Source organism: Schistosoma haematobium, chromosome ZW (assembly GCF_000699445.3).
Source record: "Schistosoma haematobium chromosome ZW, whole genome shotgun sequence".
Lineage (NCBI taxonomy): Eukaryota > Metazoa > Platyhelminthes > Trematoda > Strigeidida > Schistosomatidae > Schistosoma > Schistosoma haematobium.
Window position 1 is genome coordinate 52,086,132 of NC_067195.1, and position 27,475 is coordinate 52,113,606.

The 27,475-nt window shown below is 30.6% G+C and overlaps 1 protein-coding gene across 1 annotated transcript; it reads right to left on the reverse strand.

Moving 5' to 3' along the window:
* Nucleotides 1–849: 849 nt before the first annotated feature.
* MS3_00003842 (uncharacterized protein) lies at nt 850–27,112 on the reverse strand (the record flags this gene model as incomplete). Its single annotated transcript, XM_051211702.1, has 3 exons — nt 25,933–27,112; nt 3,551–3,796; nt 850–1,122 (listed from the first exon to the last, which is right to left on the reverse strand). Coding segments are annotated over exons 1-3 (1,050 nt in total), but the record flags the coding sequence as incomplete, so codon positions are not given.
* Between the last annotated feature and the right edge of the window lie 363 nt (nt 27,113–27,475).

A 27,475-nucleotide genomic window follows, 5' to 3' on the forward strand; every position in this document is an offset into this window, starting at 1 on the left:
TAAAATGAAAATATATAAATAACTATATTCATATAACCATTTTTATAAAGCTATCTCGTAGTCTATAGCAACTTGAAATAAATGATTATTTAAAATAACCGGAACTGTTAAAATCTGAACTTTATCATTGAAGGCAGATAAATTCATTGGATATTGAACATATTTAGAAGAACTTCGATGTATTTCCAAGGTAGGTTCTTCTGAAAGAAAAGTTTTGTGCGATTTTAAACCGATTAATGGACTATCTTGATCTTTAGGATATTCACTTAAGCGTGTACCATCAACTTTATACATTTTTAATGGGTTTAATTCAATACGATTTGATGTGCGAGGTTTCAACCGGGTTGGTATACATATTAATGAACATTTATATGATTTTCCTTTTAGTTTGTCATGTGAAGTCCATTTTGATACTGAAGTAACTGGACGAAATGACTCATCTTTTCTTTGTTTTTGCACCTGTGAGCTAGTGTTTTTGTTATGTAGTTTATTACATCGTTTATCTTTTACTTGCCAAACATTTTCTGTAAATGATAGTTTATTAGTTGTATTTTGAAGATTTTTGAAAGTCTTGTCATTAGGTTCTTCAATAATTTCCATGTGTTGTCCTAACATCTTTGTTACACGTTCAAGAAATTGTGAACGATAAGTACATCTTAACCAAAAGGCTAATTCCAATAATTCGAAAAACAGAATACAGCTAAATCCAAAACAGAATGAACTTAATCCACCTATTTCACTAAATAATTTAGGCAAAGAATACAACGCTTCCTCAGTCAGTTCAGTTAAACCTTCAGCTTGAATTAATTCTAATTGTACAACTGAACGATCTGTAATATTATCTAGAACTTCATTTAACTTTTTATAAGTTACTGTACGACATGCCAATGGACATATAGAGTTATTCACAAAGGCTATACGATAGTCAAGTTGACAATTAGGTGGACAATAATTTTTAGATCGATATTGTTGACGGTTATGATCAGTGTTCAAAAAGAATGACTTATTCGAAGCTCTACTTTTGATTTCACGATCCAATCGAAGACGAAGTAATTCCAAAGGGCATGTACAATTACATTCTTTGTTGTATCGTGCACAAACCGTATGCCACTGACATGTGATCTAAAGAATATCGATAAATGATTAAACAAAATTATAAAAAACAGTAAATCGAGATCACAAATGTTTCAATTAAAAAAAAACAGAATAGCGAGATATATATTTCGCACTTTAACTGGCGAATGTTAATTTTTGACTTTGATTTATTTAATTAGTGATTATTTAGTGTGTGATATAAAAATTAAGCCAGTGCAAAGTGGAATAAATTTACTATACAGGATGAATATTCTAAGCACTATATGTGATGATTTCCTATCTTTTAGAGTGTTGTACCAATCGATCAAAAATTATTACATAACATAAGTAGAAAGAGACTGTAAGTTGTATGTTCAAATTAAAAATAAACAAAACACCTTAACAATAAATTTGACAAGACCGAAGTGTTATCTTATTTTACAAAAAAATAAATATAGATCTTAGTTGGATTGATGCATAAATACAATTATTCAATAATCTCTCAGTACTGGAAGTTTAGAAAAGAGGGAGATACAGATGGTATGCTCAGGACATCATTTCACTTATCTCAAAGCTTATTATATTGATTTCATTACTATTGTGAATAGGATAAAATGTGGATTTATAAGCGTTAAACAAAATAAAGGTATGTATACTAAATTTCTCTAGATAGAGATTTTTGTGAATCTTTAACAGTATACACAGCATAGGAAGATATGACTATGTCATCGAAAATATTCAAATGTACATTATAACTATTTCGATCACATCAATCAGAAGTTTGCACCCGTCAACGCGTCTCAGTTTACAAGGTACTGATCTGACGATAGATACCATTTCATAGTTTAGTTGCCCGCTTCTTCGAACTAAAACGTTTGTTAACCAGAATCGCCATGGTTACAACTTATCACGTGTCTTAACCAACCTAGTCCATCGTGTTTTACACTTAGATAAACCAAATTACAATCCATACTCAAAATCCCATAATAAAAAATTATCAACTCTGTGATTCTACCACTAAAAACGTTTTTCTCTGCTCTATGATAAATCAGCTTAATGAATTAGAAATATACGGAAGTAAATTTAATTTCATATGAGAAGTTATATACATAAAGCATCGATTGGATAGCAACTGAACAAAATGGGAAAAAATCATTATAAAAAAGGGTTTAAAAAATGTTAAAAGTTATTTGCTTTATCTAAAAATTGAAATAGGAACTATCTTTAATGCAATTTTTCTGAAAAATCTGTATTTGCTCAGAAAAGAATTTTAAGACTATTTGGATTAAGTTTATTGACGTTAATCGTTCTATTCTATTGAAATAGCTGACTCTAAAACCATAGTAGTTAATGGTCTTTGAGAATTTCCTTGATTTAGAACAGCCAATGAAATTTATAAGTATTTTTCTTCTCAAAAATAAATGAGATATTTAGCTTTGTAGATAAGCTTGACATGCATTGCACGTATGACTAAATCCTCAATCGATTCCTCATGTTTAAACTTAAGCTAAGCCTTATGAAAGTAATCACTTATATGGCAATATGACACCATTCGTCTGATGAGTTTATGTGCGAATAAATAGTTCTGCAAGCGATTTCTCATTTTCAAGTATTTATTTGATGAAACTTCAGAATCTAGATCAATACTGTAACATTATTAACATTATCCACCATAAAGTCAAACTGAGATGGAATGAAAGATGACACATAATGACAATAAAATCGCTGAATCTCGGGTTTCATTGTAGATAATAGTCACTGTGATATGACCATATAAGTCCTTTGGGCCTCGAATAATCGACGTGCATATTTCATTGCAATCTCCTATGAGCGTGTCAAACATAACCATGCCAACTACCCAACAAACAACTAATAAATAAACATCTTTATTCTGTCCAGTCGCATTAAGAACAAATAAAAGACTATGGGTTTTTATTATTTGACACAACTTATAAAAGAATTCTTATTCCTTCTTCATTATGTACTTGAAATTATATCGAATAGTAATTTCAGTACATATTTCGACGAAAGAAAAAAGATTGCTTTCTGAACTAATTTTTCAGAGATATTTTAACCAATAAACAAATTGAGTGAGGGGACAATGTATATGTTCATCTCAAGAGAGATGAAATTTCAGTCTCGTTCATTCGTTCACCTACTACTACCATTCAGCTGTTGATCTTAAATTCCCGGATATTTAACTACTACACTGATTCGATAAAAGTTTCAAATTTATAATAAAAATGCCTAAACGTCTGGATAGATTTTCTAATTTAAGAAACATTATGTTCGCTTACAGTTCTCATATGAAACTATCATCATTGGGAATTACCACACAATATTATTCGTACACCATTTGTATAAACCATTATGGTGTCTTAAAAATTGTAAATGTTTGTAATTTTAACAAAATTTAACATTAATGTTGGAAAAATGTAGAACATGATCAACTTTTATTTATGATAGATCAACTTACTTGATCATAATCGAAACTGTTACCTAATAAATTAATTGGCTTTGAAGTACATGGATTTCGACGAGTATTTAATCGTTTAGTTATGCTCTTGCTATAGAATACATTTAATAATGACCCAGGATTCATGTATTCATATAAATAACGACCGTAATTATCAAACGGGAAACTGTTTGTTTCATGTGTAATGATTAATGGTCGACCGAGTAATGTTTGATTCACTTCAGTTAACCTGACATCCGTGTGAAACTAAAATTCAAGAAAAAAATAAAATGAACTTATAACATATATTGATTTATTTCTGGATAATTTTATTTATGACTAGCAATGAAATCCAGTGTTTACGTTTCATTTCATTTGAGACTTGTCAATTGTGTTTACTTGTATCTCAGTACTATTGTTAACACTAGTACATAGACTAGTAGATAGTCTGACAGATGCTAAATGAGCTATATATTCTCTTACCCTAATTATGATTGTTGTCAGTTTTTGGTATGGAAATATACATACGTTCTAGTGACGCTAGTCACGTGTTCTTGATCTAAGTTATGTTAATATCTTGTAGAATAGACACTGAGAGGGAAATTAGTGTCAATATTCATCTAAGGCAAATTAACATCCCATTCATGTAAATGAGCAAAAACGATTGTTATAATAACTATAATTCCACAAACTCGTCACAATACTGTTATTATGATTAATAATACTAACAATTATTATTGTTGGTACTACATTATAATCAAGATCTTTAGAGTTTAAACCATTTACCCCTCGATTGGATAATTGCCACTTTATTAGCCAACTTTTTATCGTCTTCCAAGAAATTTAATTTAGTTACCTTTCAACCATACTTGTAGTGATTTTCTTCTTTTCATATCTGTAGTGAACTTATTTACACTTTTAAAAAAACTAAAGCGAAAATTGAGAATTCCATATGTTTAAGACTAAACAAACGTTTTTAAAAAACATCAGTAGTTGTGTATTTATTTGATAGTTTAAGTAGTATATACTTAATGAATAACTTGTGACATAAAATAGTTAGACTACAGGAAATCTTTTTTGAACTCTTATCCATTAATTATAGCTTCTACACACAGAAATTTTCTTACAGAGAAATTCATGTGATTTTTATCCACCTCTAAGAGATAATAATAAATAACAAATGGCTTCAATCTTATATTGTCTGCGCATGATGTATTGAAAACGGAAGTAGTACAAATATGAATGATAAATCGGTAAATCTAACTACTATATATGTTATATCATTTCATTGAAGTCATGAGCCAATATAAGTTAGACAGACATTCAAAACCTGGAGTCAATGGACGGCCGTTTCATTCTAGAATGGGACTACTCATCAGTGCTCATTCACAACCCAACGAATAGAAATCGGACCCATCTAGGACATTCGATCTCACGCGAAAACACTTAACCCCTAGAACACTGATCCAGTATTGGATGGTGTTAATGTCTAACTCAATTAGTCCATGGCATTGTGTTACCATATTCGATTGTGTTAGGTAAATAACTGCCTAACAGCTGAAACGATTTAACTCGATTGATCACGGCTTTTCATTGGGACTCCCAAAATTTCTTCTCAAAACTGCTCATTAATGAGAAAATGATAATTTTCAGTAGAGGATTTTGGAGACGATTGAGATTCAATGAAATCCGATAGACTTTTCCGTTTAGTACGATAACTGAAGAACTGTTTCTTTGATGTGAACTGAATAACTTTTACTAAATCAAAATATTTTATTTACTTGGAGTTGTTAATTATATGTTACAATTTTTTTCTCTCTTGAAAACATATTAATCAACCATTTGCTTGGTTTTTAATTATGTTGTATTTACAATATCTCTATTTCATTTATTTTCTTATCACAAACAGTTGGTAATTTTGGATACTTATACTATGAAATGATTATTTTCATAACATTTGGATGCTTTTGTAAAACTATGATAAAGTTATGTGACCTAATGGTTATTACAAAATTCAATGTTACTTTTTAAAACTGCACTTTATTTTCCAATTAATAACCTTTGTTTTTAAGTTGAAAACCATACTTGATGGACTTTCAAATGTTTATAAATCATAGTTGGTTTCTATATCTATAGGATTTGTTATTTTCTGAATGATTAATAAAATGAATTGGCAGAATTAACTGCTGTTAACTCCTGTCATGTGGAGATTGTATTCATGATGTGTGTTCACTTCGTATCGAATCACAGTAAACAACTATTAAAACCTAATAACTTGTCAAAGAAAAGTTAATAGCTTATAATTTATACTATTCGAAATAAGGTCAATAAGAAATAATTTACTGAGATTATTATTAATAAAGAAACTTCAACTTCATTACATGAGAGAATCTTGTTGAATAGTGAGGCTTTGTCATTACTAGACGTGTATTTCGGTTTAACTAATTATTTCATGGTCGAAATTCTACCAAAAATCATTTGCATTTTACTGTAGACGAGTGTAATAATAAAATACCTTGATTGATTGTTTTATTTCGACAACAAAATGAACAGACTTGATTATATTTCTTACTGGATTTATGTGTGAAATGAATTTAGTCTTCAATCAGTAAGTTAATATCACGGAATATTCCTTCTAAAGTATAGTCAAAACTGTTCATATACATAGTACCAATTTGTTTATTGTACCAAAGTTGAAGATTGTTCACATCGTACATCGAATTTAACTAGACATATGTTTCATTCTTATAAGCAAAGATGGATAGTGGCTAGCAATGGAATACAGTATGAGCGTTTCGTCCTATTTGGGACTTGTCAGCTGGATGTGCCTGAATGTCACAGTTGATGTTCACTCTGGGACTCAGAACCAGTACCGTTCGCTTCAAACTCCATCGCTTTATATCCACTTATCCACTGAGTCATGATAGCCACTTGCTTGTGCATTGGAGTGAAGCTTAAATTCACTTGGTATTGTTTACTTGAATCAGGACGAAACGCGTCCTGGATTCTGCTGCTAGCCACTATTCATCTTTGCTCATAATAATTGTGAATTAAGACAATATCGAGGCAATACGTACAGTATGCACATATGCCAATAAGAGATTAATCAATTGCAGTCCTAAACACCAACGGAAAAATTCAAGTAAACAATACCAAGTGAATTTATATTTCATTCTTGTTTATGACTTCTCAACAAAACATTCTTATCATTGTCTAATTTGTTCAGAAACTGATCTTTCAACCGTTTTTCCTTGGTTTATGTGGTTTTCTATTTCGAGACTACAAAACAAGCTGTTCGTAGATGAAATCATTTAAGAAGATTAAACTTTGATGTAGTTAAGACGTAAACACGATGTCTTTCAAGGTTTTTCACGAAACAATGATCTTGTTTAATGAAAAATTCCACATTATGTTTATAAACTCTTATTAGGCCTAAATTAAATTTCAGTTTTATTATTATTATTATAAAGTGACATTTCTATGATTGTAATTTCAAAGTTTACTATTCGTTCCTGAATACTGTATTCCTTTATCTGTCCATTTACAGAAATCTGTCATTTTATTAAACAAGTGTCCCATATACAGAAAGAGAATTGTTTTGGTTACCAAAATGGTATTTGATTATGGATGAGCTTTCAATGTTATTATTATTATTATTATTATTATTATTATTATTATTATTATGAATAATGACCTTATTTCATACTACACTTTCAGTACAATATAAACTCTACATTACAACTACTAGTTTGAACATTTTAACAGTTTAAGCAAAATACTTTCTATAGATCACTCATTTATAGTAAGTTATGTAAGTAATGCTAATATTTAAGTTCGCAATAATCAGTAAATAATTTCAGTTCTCAATTTTCATATCTAACTTAAATACTATGATCAAAATGTAAACTTCATTGATGAATTCATCTTCATATACACGATCGACGTTTATTCATTTTATTGTATGTTATTGAAATATTTTTAAAATGATTAATATTATCATGAATTGCTTGTTTCTGTCTATCACTTTCTGAGTTGGCAATCATTTTAAATTTAAACTCTTCGTTAACCGTAATTCATATTGCATGAAATAGAAACATCAATACTACTAATAGAATTACTAACTCTTTCAGAGTTTTAGTTTCAGTAACTTTTAACTTGTGTTACCTAGCCTGTCGTATGCCCTGATGGTGTTCTCGTAACTTTCGGGTTGTCTGATCTGCCAAGACTGATGGGACAGTGAATGATGCTATTGTTGTGTACTAGGTTCAAAGACAACTGTATGCTATATGCATGCAAATCCTCCCCGTTATTGTTTCTATTAACTTTTAACTTAAACTAATTTATGTAAACAATTCAGTTATCCAGATTTATTGGAAAGGAGTACAGTATTGTTTAATACATTATATGAATGATTCGTAAAAAATATTTCAAAGAGTTATCTCCATCATAATTAAATGTTAAATAAATACTTTGACAGTTTTGAAAGATGATGTGATTCCAACTAAACTGACAGCTGAATATGACAAAAATAACATCTTATTAATTGTACAAACTCCTACAAAAAATTACATATTAGGAAGAAAACTAAGTGCCATTAATATGTCGACATTTAAAAGTTATGGACTAAGATATATTTATTCATCATTTGAGCCATAAAAACTCGTGGCAGTAGATGGTCAAACTAAGACTACTTTGTCATGTATTAGTATCGAATTTTATTGTAATACCTACTCTCTAGTGGTAACTGAATTGCAACGAATAACTTAACGTCAGATGGCATTGAGGTGATTATAACTGACTAAACATCGAACAATGTTAGACAACCATTTAAATCCTGGAAGCACTGGATGATCATTTGTTTCTAGTATGAGGCTTCTCAGAAGTACGCACCCACGAAGTCCACACACAGGCTTTAAACACAGGACCATCAGTCTTACGCCCAAATGCTTAATCTGTAGATCGCTGAACTGACATTCAACGGATTAATGTTCAGTGCTTTTAGGCTTTCAATGATGACCTAACATTGATTTTAATTAAAACTCATTGATCTCCGCAACTCTATACTGATGATTAAACATCATCATTGAAGATCCTGAGCAATATTATTTATTCAGAACTAATCTCATTTATTAAAACTGGTTGATAACATAAATGAACGTTTTCCAAGCGACTCTCAGCAGCTTTCAACTACCGAATTAAATTCTTAACATTATTTTCTAATAGCCCCAATATATTTTCTTCTATTATATCTTAATTTGAAGTTACTGTTGAGTTATTCTACTCTAGTGCATACCTCTTAGTAGAGTACTTCCTTGACAGACAGTTAAGATTTACAATATCGACCTTTGTTGTTCCTTTGACTAAATTTAAATAGTTTATACCCAATTAAACTAATTTCAACTGATATGAGTAATGATATTCACAATAAAAATAATCAATCTCTTCCTAATAGAATATCATAACGAGATACATAATTCAAATTAAAGTTAATAAAACACCGGTCAATGGAAACCAACTAAATTAAATTAATTTTTGCGAATGAACAGCAATTCGATAATCTGATATTTATTGCTGATCGAAATCAGTGATTTGAGTTGTAAAACAATATCGCTAATCTACTTATCTAGATAGCTAATTGAACTACTCTTCATGTCGAAAACGTTGAAAACGTATAATGTAGAGTATTTCCGATTTGATGACTTTTATAATTAGGAATATTCTGTAGTGTTGAAAGTGAACTAATTTTAATAATATCTATCCCAATCAGTTGATCATAAAACAATTTACCACTTGTATGACACAAAACCTATCACAGTAATTTATGCTAATTTTGTTGTATACTCTCTGTTTCTTTTCTTTTTTCTAATAAAAATTATTACAAACACTGTGTACAGGTACTGATAATGACCTTAAATACACTAGTCATACATCAACAGGATAGCTTATTCCTCTGACAAAGAATTGATAGCTTTCAACTGGTGCCTTATGTTGTTGCAATCTATCCGACAAATGTAATCCTAAAATAAATTTTGAACTATACCATCTTAGACAATTTAAAAATATATTACTAGTATAGGGGTTGTCTAGATTATTCAGTTTTTGATTGAGATCATGAACCAATTGGTGTTAGACCACCTTTGGAAACCTGGAAGCTCAGTGGTCTAGTAGGTTAAGCGTTCGCGCGCAAGATCAAAGGCCCTTGGTTCGAATCCCGCTGGATTGAGATCATAAGATCAAAAACTTAATAATCTCCACAACCTGTATACTAGTAATTAACATGTGCTCACTAGTGACTAGCTTCGTGAGGGAATTCTCGAAGTTCTAGTGAGAAGCGGTGACCAGTTGAGCTAATCCATGTCGGGTAGAAACAGGTATCTACCTCGGTACAATGGAAGTTAGTCGCGCAGTTTCGTGGATTGGTTGATGTTAGACACTGTCACCATTGGACGCCGGCTCAGTGGTCCAGTAGGTTGAGCGTTCGCGCGCGAGACTGAAGGCCCTGGGTTCGAATCCCGCGAGCGGGATCGTGGATGCGCACTGCTGAGGAGTCCCACAATCGGGCGAAGCGGCCGTCCAGTGCTTTCAGGTTTCCAAAGGTGGTCTAACATCAATCGGTTCATGATCTCAATTAAAAACTTAAAAATATCTGTCTCTTACACACAATATTACTTTCTCTTCCAACCTGATTATACCTTTAAATCAGAATAAGTTCTGTAATTATTATGATTCATTTTATAAAATAAACTTCAAATACAAATCATACACCATCACTGTTTAGTATTTTATTCCATCGTATGATGAAAGAATTGATTTATTCAAATCTAATTTAGTGTCTATACATTAAAATCTTATTCACTTGGGAAAACTTCAAGTTAGCAAATGAATGATCTTTTCTTTTCTGTTTAATTAATAATATATAATCAACTATTTCTTCGTTTCGTATAGTCCAATTTAATGAATATGCCTATAGAAATAAGCAAATAAACAACAAAAACAACAACAACGAAAACACTTTTCTTGGGTAACTTTAATTTATAAAAGGATTTAATGTAAACAATAAATTTATTTATTTATTTATACATTAAGTATACGGTTACATTTTTCTATTCAATTAAGTTTAGATATAGTTATATAATCATTTTCTACTCATTTCACCGATTAAAATAATGAAGGAAAATAGTAATGTCATTCATTCACTGATTCATTGATTTAATGATCAATTATTTTTGTTTAAATTTTAATATTGAATTTATTTAATTTTATCAGATTTAATTTATATTGGCAGATCAACGAGTTGAAATACTTTCTTTATACCCTTATTCTTATTGGATGAATCTAATACATATTAAGTTGCATGTTTTATAAGGAAAAAATAAACAAACAAACAAACAACAACGCACAAACCAGTTAATAGAATAATAAAACTATAACTTTATAAGTTCAAAATTTTCTTTTTTTTTCTGTCTAATGCCATCCATTTAAAACAAAAAAAGGGTTTCTATGTAATGATAAATAAGAAGTCAGTAATTGTATGGTTTAAACTGATTACATGTTCTAATCAGTTAGTCAGTTAGCTACAATATAGGATCAGGCACATATACGAATCGGTCCAAGTTGTCAATATCTCATTAGAACAATACCGAATTCATAGAAGTAGTTAATGCAATAGTGGTAATATATGAAAGAATGATTGCATATGGGAATATAGTACAGGAAGAAAGAATAAGTTGGTAGAAAGGAAGATATAAAATAATTGTAATCTTATAGTTTAAGGGAAGACAGAGAGTGTATAGAGCTACGCTATTGGGATCAACTCTGAACCATATCACACGATTGATAGTTTGTTTTAGATCTAATTGTAGTGTAAGGTATTTTTCAATACTAAGCATGAGTATAATTTATGAAAGAGCTGTTTTTCTCATTTCAAAGTCGCAAGATCTATATGGAATTCCACTTAGATAGAAAATTACTTCCGTATACTAGTTGTTGAGTTATTATTGTCCGTAAGCCAGATAATTTAGTTTTTATTGTGGTTCTGTAGAAAATGAATAGCACTTATTTCATTTAAAGTCATATGAAGTGGGAGCTGGTGTCGTACATTAGATTAACAATAAGAAGTTTGTAATAAAAAGCATTTAGTTAAAATAACCTAGCACAAAGAACATATTGCCTAAGTTGCAAATTATCTCCATCAACTAAAAGGTATTTTATGGGAACATTCATATTACATACGAAAATATCAAACAAAGGTTTAATTTTTTATTACTGAATGGTTTTAAGGTCATGAAGTTAATAACATTGTATTGAATGAATAAATTTACAACTATTTTGGAAGTTGTACATAGATGTTTCAAATGACAATCATATGAACACGACTTACCATTTATATTATGAAGAAGTTCATCTGGCAAATCACCATGTAGTCTTTCAATTGTAGGGGATTTTCCCTTCTGCACAAAGTGATATCTCTGAAACTTGTGGTGTGCACAATGCTATTATGGTACTTAAAGATGGATTCCAACGGCTTACAGTCTCGAATTCACACATTTCGGAATTTTTATTCAACGTTATCACTGAGTTACTGTTTGATTCTACATCTAGATAACTCCACAAGTAGTGGATTTTCACAACAGTTTCCAAAAATCAATATGGAAGCCAGTTGCCAGTGAACACATTATAATTACATAATCAGATATTTCTATATACATTTTATTAAATATTTATTAAATAAGTAGAATAAATGACGACAAGTTCCAAGAGTTAATTTGGTCTGAAATTACAGTATAACTGTTGTCTGAATAATTTAAATTAGAACCATCCTTTAGAAAACGTATGTATAACGTCATTGATATATTTCAATCAAACTTTCATGACATCTGAACTGCCGTTTAAGAAATCTTAGTAATAAGAAACAAAACCAAGACTGAATATTGTCAAATTTCTCAGACACCAATTAATAACACTGATGAAATTAATTATAAACGACAACAACTTTTCGTAGTATAAGAAAATGATACTTTTTTATCATTAAACCCTTCGGTGAACAACCGTCTGAACCATCGTTCAGAAACGAAGAAGCAAACAAAATCATGAGTTCAAAGAAAACAATGTAAATACAACTAAATATTTAAGAGCTGTGATCAAAGTGAAATTAGTCAATAACTATCTACTTAAAATAAAACAAATTAGTTTTGAAACAGAAGTTTTGACTAAAATAGGATATACAAGCGTAAAACGTTCAACTTACATGCATCTCTCTTTCATTAGTTAAAAAGCAATAAGTTAAAAAAATATCACAAGTTGAATTATAATTAATCAATTACACTGTTTGGAGATTGTCTTGACCAACATATAATAATATAATTAATAGTGACAATGAATCTAAAGCATGTCAGGAATGAAGCCGGTAACGTCTGTGTTGTAGAAATGGTAATTTGAGTGACACGGAAATCAGATAAACAGTCTCAGTTATTATTTATATTCTTAACGTCATAAATTGATAAGTTATACATCTTAGACTAAAATCTTATAAAAAATAAACTTTTTTCCCCTAAACTTTAAATACCATAATAAATATCAGCCCATTAAAACTGAAGTTTATGTTTACATAAATTAAAACTCCTTCTTGGAAATACCAACCTTGTGACACTGTAGACAAAAACAATAACCCTTATCAAATCAATGGATGGATAATGAATTCTGGTAATTCATAAATAGAAATGGTCATTTTGTCTTACTAAAATGGCACTTTAACTAGGAAAGAAATCAATTATTTTTTAAAATTTTCGCTTGATTGGTTAGTAAAGACGATAACCAAATAATAAATAACATCAAACTTAGCTATCAAAATATAAAGTTGTTGACATGATCAGTATTATAAGCATTTTTATACTGAGGTCATGAATCGATTGGTGTCAGACCGCCATTGAAAACCAGGACAGTCCTTTTGTCCTATTATGGGACTCCTCAGCTCTGCGCATCAACAATCCCGCTTCCAGGTTTTCAATGGTGGCCTAACATCAATCGATTCATGATTTCAATAAAGAAAATTTAATAACCTCCGCAACCCCATACTGATTATTCTAAGTATTGTTATGATTATAGTATAGTCAAGTGTTTTGTATACATCAGTATTGAAAAGTGTCATAAGTATCGATTTATAAATTTAGACTTATTGATGATGTAAGCAATAATTTAAGTGAAATAGTAACAGCAGAAATGACGTTGATTTCATCTACTTAATTATTCTTTTAATGAGACAAATACAAAATACTCAAGTAATCATTGATGTAAATAATAAACTAAATAATTTCCTACTTCATTAGTGTCCTATAAATTTTAAATCTGAATTGACGACCGAAACTTTAGCTAATGATGCTTTACGATTGTTCTGAAAAACAATTTTCATTAAGATGAAAATCTTTTATCAGAATGAGTTTTGTGGAGATTTTAGTAAATTTCACAGGTTGAAATCATGAGTCAGTTGAAGCTAGACCACCATTGAAAACCTGGAAGCACTGGACGGCCGTTTCGTCCTAGTATGGGACTCCTCAGCAGTGCGCATCCACGAACCCGCCCCCTGCGGGATTCGAACCCAGGACCTACTGGCTTCGGCTCAGTGGTCTAATGGTTAAGTGCTCGCGCGCGAAGCCAGTAGGTCCTGGGTTCGAATCCCGCAGGGCGGTTCGTGGATGCGCACTGCTGAGGAGTCCCATACTAGGACGAAACGGCCGTCCAGTGCTTCCAGGTTTTCAATGGTGGTCTAGCTTCAACTGACTCATGATTTCAACCTGTGAAAATCTTTTAATCAACCTGTTAGAAATTTATCAAGATTAGGTATGAAGTATTAAATATACACTAGATGTTCTGTTACAAGTTGGGTACCAAATAAACTTAATCTATCAAATAAGAAAGCATAGATGACTTCTCAGCTAAATAAATAACACTGTTTCTTATGTCATTTATTGATTTTTATTTTATTTATTTAGAGTAACGGAAGCAAAATCCAATAAATGTAATCTTGTTATGGTTTTTTGAGATAAGTTGACTTTTCAGTTGTATAATATAATCAATTGACATGTATCTAATCAAATGAATAACTGTACATAAGTTGTCCTATGTTCTAAACTTAATTTATATGAATTCACTTTGAAATAACATGTCAGTACATAGTTAATCAGCATCAAATCTCATCATTGTTATAAATATGAACTGTAGATTCTAAGTTAACAAAATACTTTTAATGTATAACTATTTGATGTTGATAATAAATCAAATAATGAAGATATATGTATTATTTGTGTCGGTCAGTTTGATCGTGGTCTAATAAAAAGATTCACATTTGATATCTATAACATTAAATAAGTTTATGATGAAACTAGAGTTCACTACGTTTAATGAACTATTGTCCCCTTAATAAGCACATGACGTTATCAGTACTTTTTTACAGCAGAAATAATCTTTAATCAAACTTTTCGCCTTTTTAATTCACTTTGGCTATCCAACAAAGAATTAGCGAACATTTTACTTTTGATCAGCCCCTTAAAAGATCACTGATGGGAGTTAAGATGCTTCATGTAGAAACTTGAACATAACGGTTGAGGTAAGGGGCATATATAATCACTAATATTAGTTAAATATTGTGAAAAATGACATAAAATAACAAATAGTGTCCTTCAACATCAAATTAGATAGAAAATGTTTAATATTTAATGGCATCATATAAACGAATAAAATCTGTAAATTAACTGATTGTTAGATGTGAACTGATTCAATAGTTTGGCTATAAGTGCTAATGAAACTATCTGACTGTAGCCATCAACCAGCTAGCTTCCAAATTTATGGATTTCACCCTTCGATGTGCAATTTCATATGTGTATGTGAAACAGATAAGTGAGGTTATTTCTATTAGTAGATAGGATGTGTTTTTCAATAGACTTTAAATAGAACTAGGGACTGGGATAGAATATCCACAACCAACATAAGAAGTTATATAAGAATTTTCTCGATAAGTATTCAGTGTTTCACGCATCCATCTTTACTTACTATAACACCATGAGTTCAGTTTTATTAGCTGATCGTTCTATACTTTCGATATTTTATAGATGAGCTGTCAAATACTATGTTTTAACCAAAAAATCTGCCAGGCACGTCAAGGGATTCAGTTATGTGAAAAGCTTAGATAACTGTATTTTTGGTAACACTGTGGCGAACACTACTCACAAGATTGCTTGGGAGTAGTATGTAGTGGAACGCAGCCTCAAGACTGTCACAGTTGTCAGACACAGAGAAAAGGATCAATATATCAAAAGTCCGATGTAGGCAGAACACTTGGAGGTCAGTCGAGAAGATAGTTCAAATTCAAGAACACCGCAAGATCCAAATGGATGGTCTAAGGTTGTCTGTACATCTATAAATACATTGTAATAGTTTGCAATAAGTATCTAGCCTTCCTGTCCATCCTCTGATTCTATAATACCAGGCGATTGTCTATAGTATTCCACCAGCTTATTCAATAGGAATCAATTAACAGTAAAATCATGAAACTCGTAGTATTCAACGTATAGGAACTGTGTAGTCACTAAACGTCAACTGTGTTAGATGAAACTAATTTGTAAGAATTACATTCTTTTGAATTTTTCACAAAAAATGTAAAAGATATTTATGCAAATAATTTGCTTGTTGAAATTTCTAAAGAATAACAAACAAATGGCATAATTTGGTTAAATTAACAAAGTCAATTGTTAATCGTCAATATTAAGCATAAGTTTTGTAAAGAAAATGCTGATTCACAACTATGTTTTATGTGATGACTATGGGAGACTATTTAATTCAGTAGCATAAACAGTCATAAATCCTCTTCGTCATTATTTAATTTATTTCATCGATATTATCATGAGTGTTAATGAACTTTTTTATGTTAAAATGATTTGAGACGTGATCATCTCAGTTACACTACTTCTTACATCAAATTATGCTGTTTTAAGCGATTACAAGTTCACCTAGTCTGCAAACGGAACAAAGACTCTGTAACCAAAGACCAATAAGCTAGCCCTTCTAATGAGTCCCGACCCTGCTAACTAGAGAGGGAGAGAGAACTCGAAGTTTGGAACGGAGAAGTATATTCCGCAAGTATCCAGAAACACGAGAGATACCGACCAGTCTAGTCGAAAATACAACCATTTATATATTGGTTTGTACTCTCATTTTTGATTAATAATCAGAATTAATCACACATCTGAAAAATACTTCATACATGAATATTGTATATTATACAGAATAAAATGTCATAGGGGTAAACATAACAAATGCCATATTGAGTGATCATCAAAGTGAATTAAACAAAATTAATTTTGAATAAAAATCATAATGAATAAATCAATCAAATATTGACCATTCACCCCGTCATAACAAATTGTCACATTATATTAAATTATTACTAACAGAATTGTAATAATCGATCAGTTTTTTTTCTTTTTCTTATTGTTCTATTATAATGACAAACATTTACACTTATTTCTTAGTCCTGATTACATACTTTCTTTACTTTATTTCTCTTCTATTGATCAAATGGGTATGATTGAAGTTAATTAATTCGTGTCTCTTTTAAAATATATTTCGTTAAACTAAATTTTATTCATAAAATTTAATTATTCAGTGATATCTACTGAATGAATGATGAAGATAACAACAGAATCTTCATGGATAGATATAAATTACTGACATTCAATAAAAAGGAAAAATTCTGTTTAAATCTTTATAAACTTGATACATTTCATGATAAAGATTGACGAATGAATGTTTATTCAACCAGTAACATTAAACTATTATCTTGATTCAAACAAATCAGAACTATTCTCAGTAAATGAATGATCTATACAAAAAAAATATATAGATGAGACAAATTTTGAAGTGATCTAATATTTGAATTATGTCCAAGACTGTTGCTTTTTAATAGATGGAAATCATTTATCTGAATGTGATCAGTAAAACTGTAATTTTAAAAAATTGTATTATCCGTGAAAAGTAATTTACTTGACAATGATTTGAACCTAAGATTTACATGATTACGAGTTTTGTTTATCTAAATGAACAGTCCTGATTTTCTTATCCACATCGAAATTGTTTCATCAGTTACTTTACAATATAGAGTTTTAAAATGTTATGTGCTACGATCATAAACATACCCTTTAGCTATTTTCTATGTATAGGCCTGTTTTCTGATTCATTTTCATTCTACAGCATACACAATATTCAGTGTCATTTTAAAATCTGAAATCGTAAAATAATGGTTGGGCTTGATCAGAAGTATTGATATTATCGATAAAGAAGTGTGCTTTATCTGAATACCTGTACTATGTTAACAGAACACATGACGACTAACGATAAGATTCAAGAGTCATTGGGATCGATCAAACTATGTTGTATTATCTGTTCTCTTTAAAGCATTTACTGAGTCAAATAAAAATCTCCATAAGTTAGTCATATGTAATAGTTCATCAAAAGTATGTTTACTGATTTATATGAATTATTTTGAGAGATAAATTACACTATTATCCCATTCAAACCAACTACATAGTACATTATGAAAGAAAAATATATTTGTAAAATCTCGGTGATTGAATTTTAATTTAATCTAACGTTCCGCTCTTCACTATGGTTCAAGCGTTTTTAAGGAAAGATAATCAAATATTAGAATTATTGAATATAAGTAGGTACATGCTTCTCTGGTTAACTGTATACTTAACAAATCATTCAGTCACGTTAACAATGTTGAAAATAAGAATTTGACATAGTGCGTATGAGACATCTGTGTCGCGTAACTAAAATTGTGTTAAGATAACAATTGTATGTATGCGTAAAGGTGAGAGAATTTTCAGTGACTGTATATAATACGTCCAATTGGTGAATTTTTAATAAAAACAAATAATTTATCCGGCAGTCAAACTAGTTCTGTATAAAAATCAAAGGTTGACAAGTCCCCCTTTTATGTTACCGCCAACTGTAATTATAAGTTTGCGTGTACCTGTCAAAGCAGCCACATTGGCGAAACAGAAAGGAGGGCATATCTTAGATTTTTGAACATGTTCCAAAAGTCTCAGAACAAGAGAAAAAAGACTGCAAAACAGTGCAATTACCAAACATATCCTTGATACAGGACATCAGGTCGGTGCCTTACAATCTTTCGAGGTGATTAATAAGCAGCCAAACTTCAGTCTTCTGAAGTTTGCTGAAGCCGTTTCTTTCAGGCATCAAAAACCTGACTTATGTGTTCAAAAGAAGATGGTTATTAATCTTTCCTTGCCTTGGCGACAAATATTCCTGCACAGAATCTTAAACATTTTAAAATGCTTTCTTGCATTTATTATATCATTGGGTTTTTATTTCAACTATCTTCCAGATTAGCAATTTTGTTTCATTAACAGAGCTCTACTCATTTTATTCTTATAAACGTTTGCTCATTATGCAATCACTTGTTTATGGTCGTTTGAACTGTTGTCACAATCGATGTTGTAGAATGTTCTTTCACATGAGATATATATTTACAATATTCAGTCTATTAAATTTATTTACACCCTTGCTATACTATGCTAATATGTCTTCAATATAGCTTGCGACCAAACCCTCTCATGTAAGTAATTTAAACCCACTATGTAATCGTGATTTTTAAATACCACAGGTTGTAAGCAACTAAAGAGAACATGAATTCATACTATTCTGATAGAATCTTTGTTCTTGCTCCTTTCAAAATTATAAAGGGAACTATGTGTATGAAATTTTTAGATGATATATGTCAAACCAGCTAAAACCACTGGTTACAACCAAATAGTGATAATTTGAAGTTTAACATGAATAAATATTTAATTAGCTGATGAACAACAGTTTTAATAAAATTTTTCAATAGGGCGATGAATTTTATTTCTAACATGTTTTCTAAACATTTGCGAGAATCCTAATAATACATCTTGTTCCATTCCATAAACATGATGATAACTTTAGTGAAATACATATAAGATAGAAACCACGAGTAATACAATAAAATCTAAGGATTACATATAAACGGTATTGTTTGATTGGAAATTTCTTTACATGTTAAGTAAACCGTGAAATAAAACTCTGTGAAGAGGTTCTACAGTTCACAGCTAAGTAAGTGAAATGAAATGAAAATGTTTTAGAAAATTCTGTCATACATATCATTTAGCTTATAGAAATAAACTGATCAGTTGAACTCTTAATTATGTGAAAATGGTTCATTTATTTTCAATAAGAGACAATATATCTCTTAGACGTAATCATTTACTTAAGTTGTACATTCATATTTATAGTTGTATAGTTAATAGATTTCTGTAGAAAGATTGCATCATAAATTGACTCGAGACTCCAAATATCAAATAAGTATGCTTGGTAACCAATGGGGCAGGGAGGTAGAGAAGAATAGAAGGATGAAAGAATTTTCTCCTCTAAATACTCTTTATTTTTATTCAATGACACAATAGGTTATTTATTTTAGTTATCTAAAAAACACATTTCATTAGTTACATATATTTTTGATAAATTCTATACACTTACGATATATCACACTATTCTTATATTAAAGTTAACTAAAGGAAAATATCCTTTCATCATACATTGATACTTAGATCAAATAGATTATTGAATCAACTGAAACATCAATAAAGATAAAATTCTGATACAATATTTTTCATACTTATATATATATATATATATATATATATATATATATATATATACAATAAAGCAACTGATAAGATACTGAAATATCAATGATCACTTCAATCTTGACAGTTTGTCCAAACGGTTAAGTATGATGATAAATGGTATTTAATAAAATGAACAGATTAGAAAGTATTAAATGATTCGAAGAAATATATTGATAATAATCTTTCTAAAGGATTTGAAATTGATTATAATCCTAAAAAAACTACCTTAAGATTATTAGTTAAACAAAAGGAATATTCTGAATCCCGTTGTTAGCCAAAATTCAATACAATCTTAATAAAGTCGTAGTCATCAGTTTAAATGTTCAATATACCAGCAATTTATATTTTAATACAGCCAAGTAATATGTAGCATACTTTGAATAAAAGATAGCCATCATAAGTTAGACTATCACCTAATAATCTACAGATTCAAATGATGGGTACTGAGTTGGAGTTTTACTGTTATTATGACACATTATTAGGATTCGAATATACTTCAATAATTATGGTATTTTAAATAGTTAAATACAAAACAATCTAAGCAAATTTGAACGAACTGTATAAGTAACCTTAAAATCAACCAGTGGATCAGTGGAATTATTACTTACTATGCCTGTTAACCCTTGTGGAGTAGCATAGACTGCCCAACAGGATTCTCCATCCAACACTTTCCTGGGCAGTTGTCTCCAGTTGTTTCCAAGTGCTTGTCATTCTTTCCATATCTACCTCCGATTCCTCACGTAGTGTGTGTTTGGCATTCATCTTCTCTGTTTCCCTTCAAGATTGCACGTTAGCGCTTGTCTAGTGATGCAGTTCATTGATTCCCTCAATGTGTGTCCTATCCACTTCCAGTGTCTTTCCTAAATTTCCTCCTCAGATGGAACCTGATTTGTTCTCTCTCATGGTAGATTGTTGCTGATAGTAGCCAGTCAACTGAAATTGAGCATCTTGCATAGACAATTGTTTACAAATACTTGTACACTTTTGATGATGGTTGTGGTAGTTCTGCACGTTTCAGATCCATACAGTAGAGCTGTCTTGACGTTCGTATTGAATGTTCTCATTTTGATATTGTTTGACGGTTGCTTTGAATCACATATTTTCTTCAACTGTAGGATCACTGCACTTGACTCTCCGACCCTCGCTTTTACATCTGCATTAGATCCCTCGTGTTTGCCGATGATGTTGACCAGGAATGTGAAAGTTTCCACCTGTTTCAGAGATTCTCCATCACGTGTGATTGGAATGGTGCTCACTATGTTATATTTCAGGATCTCGATTTCTCTCTTGTATTTGTTGAAACCTAGTGATGTAGAGTGTGCCGCTTCACTGACTGTCTTCATCTATATTTGTTGTTGTATATGGGATAGAAGATGTAGTTCATCTGTGAAGTTCAAATTTTGTAGTTGCATGCAAGCTGTCCATTGAATTCCCTGCTTCTGACCAGATGTGGAGGTCTTCATAATTCATTCAATCATCAGAAGAAAGATAAAATGATAGAGGAAGCAGCCTTTAGTAAAGTTACTGAAATCGTCTAAATTTTCAAGAACGTTAATTCTGACTGTTTTCCTCTGACTTTTATAGAATCACACTGGGACATGTTCTCGTATCTGAGTTGAAAGCAAGCTCTGACCATGGCCTATGTACCTTGCTTTATAAGAGCAGATGAGCTGATACATACTCACAGAGGTGATCACTTGCGTGAGTTTATCCTTTATTGATACAGAAGACGAGTTTTTACTAGTGAGCATTAGTCCCAGCTTTGCTGCATAGAATGTTATTGTAATTGTTGCGGTTAACCAATTTTTAATTACATCAGAAGTTAGGTCACCTTTGAAATCCAGATTCACGTAGAAATATTTATTTGAGACAGAATCACCATGTTAATAATTTCAGCTTCGTTTAATGTTCTTCTCTATGAAGCGTTCTCTTTCTGCTTAGTGGAAAACGGATAGAGAAATCGGCCAATTGACCGTTCTATTTCCGTTTTTGTAAATGGATCTTTTGGGTGATCTATCACTCCTCCTCGTCAGATGCACACCAATAAAAACGGCTGAATGACCATTATTTTCTAAAGTGAAATCTATGGAAGGATGACATGCATTGAACGAATGTAAACTGTAAACTAATTCAATATTCTACTCGCGAATGACAAACATGTCGTCCATATTTATTTTGAATAAACAAAATCGACTGGTGGTCGAACTTAGTCAGTCGTTTTTCAGCTTAGACATGAAACAGTCCTCTAGGAATGAGTCTTAAGCGGATTCTATTAGGATCCCATCTCTTTGTCTGTATATTTCGTTGATAAAACGGAAACGGAAACTAGGGGTACAACTCAGCAATAGTTCGTTCAAGTGGTTATTCGTAAAGTCTACATTTATGTTGTTAGAATCAATACAATCACACATGTAGCATACAGTTTCACTTAAAGGTACACTGGCGAAATAACATCAATTGGGAACATGAATTTCCCTGAATTATAAGCCTTCATAATCCTAACAATAAATTGAAAAGTATCATGAAAAGAATATTTAGATTCTTGTCTTCTAAGTGCTTCTAATTTATCAGCCAGTCATTAGGTGATTTGGTGGTAGGGTGAATTAGATATATAGAAAATAGGTTTATGTAGTTTCGGTAATTCATATAAGCGTGAGATGATTGAACCCATTGAACGCTTATGATCATGTAATTTTAGGGTTACTATCCTATTTTTTCAGTTTTCTTGCAAACATTAGTAAGCTATTTTTCAATTTGTGATGTTTTATCCATTTCTCCTTTAAGTTTGGAAAATTTAGTATCAGCCTCTAGAATTTACAGCTTATTGATCAATTAATGTTGACGACCCAGGAGTACCACACAAGCTCATTTGTCAGGTTTACTTAGGATTAATTCCTTATTTCTTTCCATATGATTTTTAGTTAATAAGTTATTATGACTAAATTGTGTGTGTTAACATATCCGATGACAGTAATCAAGCACTGTGGATTTAAAATGCTTAAATTCTTGTGGAGATGTTGAAAAGAGATGAGTTTGATTAACTAGATATTCAAATTGTATTGGCGTATGAAGTCCATTAGTTTTAGGTGCTATTCTAGAATTTAGAACCCACTGACAAGGCCTGGATTTAGGTTGACGAAAGTGTGATAGAAGAGTGATTGAAGACATATTTTTCGGGATTTTAAGGAAACTTATTACATATATTTACGTGTTTCAATGTTACCAAGTGTTGAAGTGTAGCTCTGTGTGAGTCCCTTTCAATGACAGTAAAAACACAATCCTAACATCGTCTACGTTCACATAACGACAGTTTATATAACAAGTGACCACTGAGAGATATGTTGCATTCTAGTTCAACTGGTCGAAATTTAATAGCATCGATACGATTAAGTGAATGACGTTTCGATAGTTTTAGCATTTGTATCAATATTATTTCGCCCTAGTGCCTTCCAGAAACATTTAGGATAGCCATTACTCACGATAGAGTTATATGAACAAAGAATGTTTGTTTCAGTTATTTTTCATTAGGTTCTATAGTTATAAATCCGAATGTCTTCCAAAGGTATAGCCTCAACTTCAAGATAAATAATTCTTTAAAAATTACGGCTAAGGAATTTGGGTTTCTTGGTATATCTCAGTAAAATTTCAATATGTTAATTATTTTAACATAAATTTTTATTCATAACTATGGATACTGATGAGAATTGATTTTCACAACACTGTGTATCTGTGTATACCATTGTGAGTATGAAAAATGCACGATATGAAGAAGAGTTGAACTTCATGTGTGTATGTGTATGTAAAATGTATGAGAAATGAAAAAAGTTGAATGTCGTTATTTGTATAAACAGTTCAAAATGAATGAATAGTGAGACCTTTTCTTATGATGAGAGAAGGACTTAGAATAATATAAAACGCATCAGCTACTCTTCTTTCTTTTTAATTAATAAAATCTTTCGGAATTATTTTGATATTTTTGATATTAATTTAGTGATTATTGAATAAAACATACATTGTTATTGCCGATTTGTAGGTTTTCCAGCTCTACAGGATTATTAAATCATTTTGTAAAACTTAGTTAAATAGATCGTTAGAAGAATGAACTTATATCCCAAAATTGTCTACATTTCTATTCCTAAATCTATGGAAACTAAATAATAATCAAATGGTTGATTTAATAAAATGACACGTTTTAGTGTAATGAACTTATGAAAACTCTGATATATAAAACAAAATCATAGAACTTCAGAACATCAGTATGACTAACTACAAACAGTACTATAAAGAAGTAACTAAGAGTAAATTGTTTGTTGTAAAAAAAACTCAATAATATTGAAAAGTTATGAATTATTTTTTGGAAAAAAAGCGCAATTTTGTATTATGCAAACAAACAAATCTTGTTGTAATTTTTCAAAAATATTAAACTTCTGTAGTTTAAATCATGAACTGTGCTGAGTTAGGTCATCAGTTTAAACTGGAAAGCACTAGACACTTATTCCTTCTTAATGTGGGCTCTTTAACAATCCATATCCACGAACTCACCACAGAAAATCAAAACTCAGGACTGACGAAGAACACCATATTAGAATAATGAAATTATCCATTGCTCCCAGATCTTTAATGGTGGTCTAGTTAAGATCAGTTCGTAATTTAAGCTATAAAAATTTAACAATCTCCACAAAACTCTATTCTAATAAAAATGCAAACATATCAAGAATTATGAAGATTCGTCATACTTATAAAAGAAAATTCTATTTTAAAAGATTCGGACAGTTTATGTCAATATCAGCTTACTAATGAAATGAGGTCAATACAACCAGTTTAAAACAACAACTTTCTGCATTAATCTTGGTGTATGACTTTTATCAACAAAGGTGATTTGAGAAGACTGTTCACTTAAAAGCTTGCTTACATTACAAACTTGAATTATCTATGAAAGCATTGAGCTAGATTATTCACAAAATCACAAATTTATCAAATGAAACTTTATATTAGTAATTTTTCTATTGTTGCTTATAATTACTTTACCCCTATTTCTTCCATTATTAATGAATAAGACCAGAAGCTTTATATCATATATCTTGGTTTGATCCTACTTGTAGTCAGTAACAATAAAATTAATCCTAGTTTACAATAGAGTACAAGTAAGAATCAAATATATTCTGAGGGAAAATTGTCGAGTTCTGACAAAGAAAAAACATCACTTGTCGATTTACAACAAATGAATCTAGAATAATCCTTTGAGAATTCGCATTATACATATTTAATTTGTAATTAAATGATCATTGTTTTTCAAGGTAATACGACATGCTAAAACACTATCTTCTTATTCCCATGCGTTATGCTTTGAATTACAAAAACAGTTTGATATTAGTTAAATAACAGTTAATTTGGTCTTATTAGATATATACATATCCTAAGAGGTTATTGTGTATGAATTTATAAATGTCCTACTTCTACTTTTTTGGGGCTCTACTAGAGATTGATAATCTTCAACTGCTTTAATTCTGTTGTAATGGTCAATATGGAAAGTATTACTTATTCGATTACTGAAAAATGTCTACTGAGCTTATAATCTTTTTTGATTCACTAACATGAAAATAAGTATATCATTATAGAAGAAATAACAAGAAATAAGCATCAAATGTGTCAATGATTTTTAAAAACAGAAATAGAACTTACTATTTTCCAGAATGTTGTATTTAGTAGTCCAACTTGTACCAATTGAAATGTAGTACAAATTGAATCAGGAGGCCATGGAACTTGTTCCATAACATTAAGTGAATAGCATCCAGGTGGTTCAGTACGAAATGTTACTTGGAAATGTTTTGTATAGTTATAGAATTTTGAAATGGCATCAACCCTAGAATCCCATATGATTCCAGATTTAAGATGACAAGATTTAGTTGCTCCTTGTACAATATTCAATTTAGAATCTGTTTTATAATACTCTGAATGAAGATATTTGGTTTGATGTTCATTTAAGCATATAGTTACTGCTGGAGGAGGAACACCATCTTTTGGACCTCTTTGATCTAATCGAACAACTGTTACATAAGTTAAATATTTATGTATGACTACACTAACAGAGCTAACTAATGCTATCACCATACATGTTGCAAAAAGAGCCCATAATGCTTTAACAGCTCTATTACTATTGACAAATGTTCTAACAACTGGTGTCCATCCAGTTAAGAATTTTGGTTGTTCCATATTAAAAATTGATTAAAATTTATTTGAAAAACGACTAAATAGATGATATTTATAATAAACATTAAAATATACTTTTGTTTTTCTGAATTTATTCAAATGTTATTGTACAGAGAAAACTTGTGATATGTTATATCTGGTCTGATGATATGCATAATTCCTTTAACTGAGTAAATTTTTTTTGTAAAAAAAGTGTCTGTACAAGAATAAATAGTTTGATCAGAAATAGTTTCAATAAACCATTGAATTTCTTTTTATCATTTAATTGTTTTAGAAAATCCACTTAAAACACAAGTTTAAACTACATGCATTCACAAGACAAAACAAAAAACTACGTACATGTAAAATAAATGTTTATATCTAATTTACAATGATCGTGGTAGTAAAATAAATTTCCTGAATTGTAACGACAACAACAATAACAGTAATAACATGTAAGTATGTGTCGTAGATACGTGTGTGTATAACAACTTCGATTAGTTGGGTCAATAAATTTGGACTAGATTTGTTTCTCCCACGATCTTTCTTCCCTTAAATATTAAACCAATCATAAACGACTTCTTATTTATGGCTTAGGAATAGAGAAATTAAGGCAAAATAGTTTATAAGATACCTAGTTACTGTTTAGAAATATATTGAGTATAATATGTAATAGTAATAATAATTTTTTTCGTGTTTATCTTTGATTATATGATCTTTTTGCCGAGCTATGAAAACTATTGGGAAAAAATGTGTTCTAGCATGTCTTTTCAGATTTTAATATGCAATACTTAAGTTAAAATAATAAGTCTAGTAATTTTATTGTCTGTGAGATTCTAAGTTTTTAATCAGAGAGAGGTTTTGTGGATATTACAGTAATTTTAATAGTTGAATTCATGAATCATTTCAAGCTAGACCACCATTGAAAACCCGAACGCACTGGATGGCCGTTTCGTCCTATCGTGGGACTTCTCAGAAGTGCTCATTCACGATCCCGCTCGCGGGATTCGAACCCAGAGTCTTCACCATTGAGTCG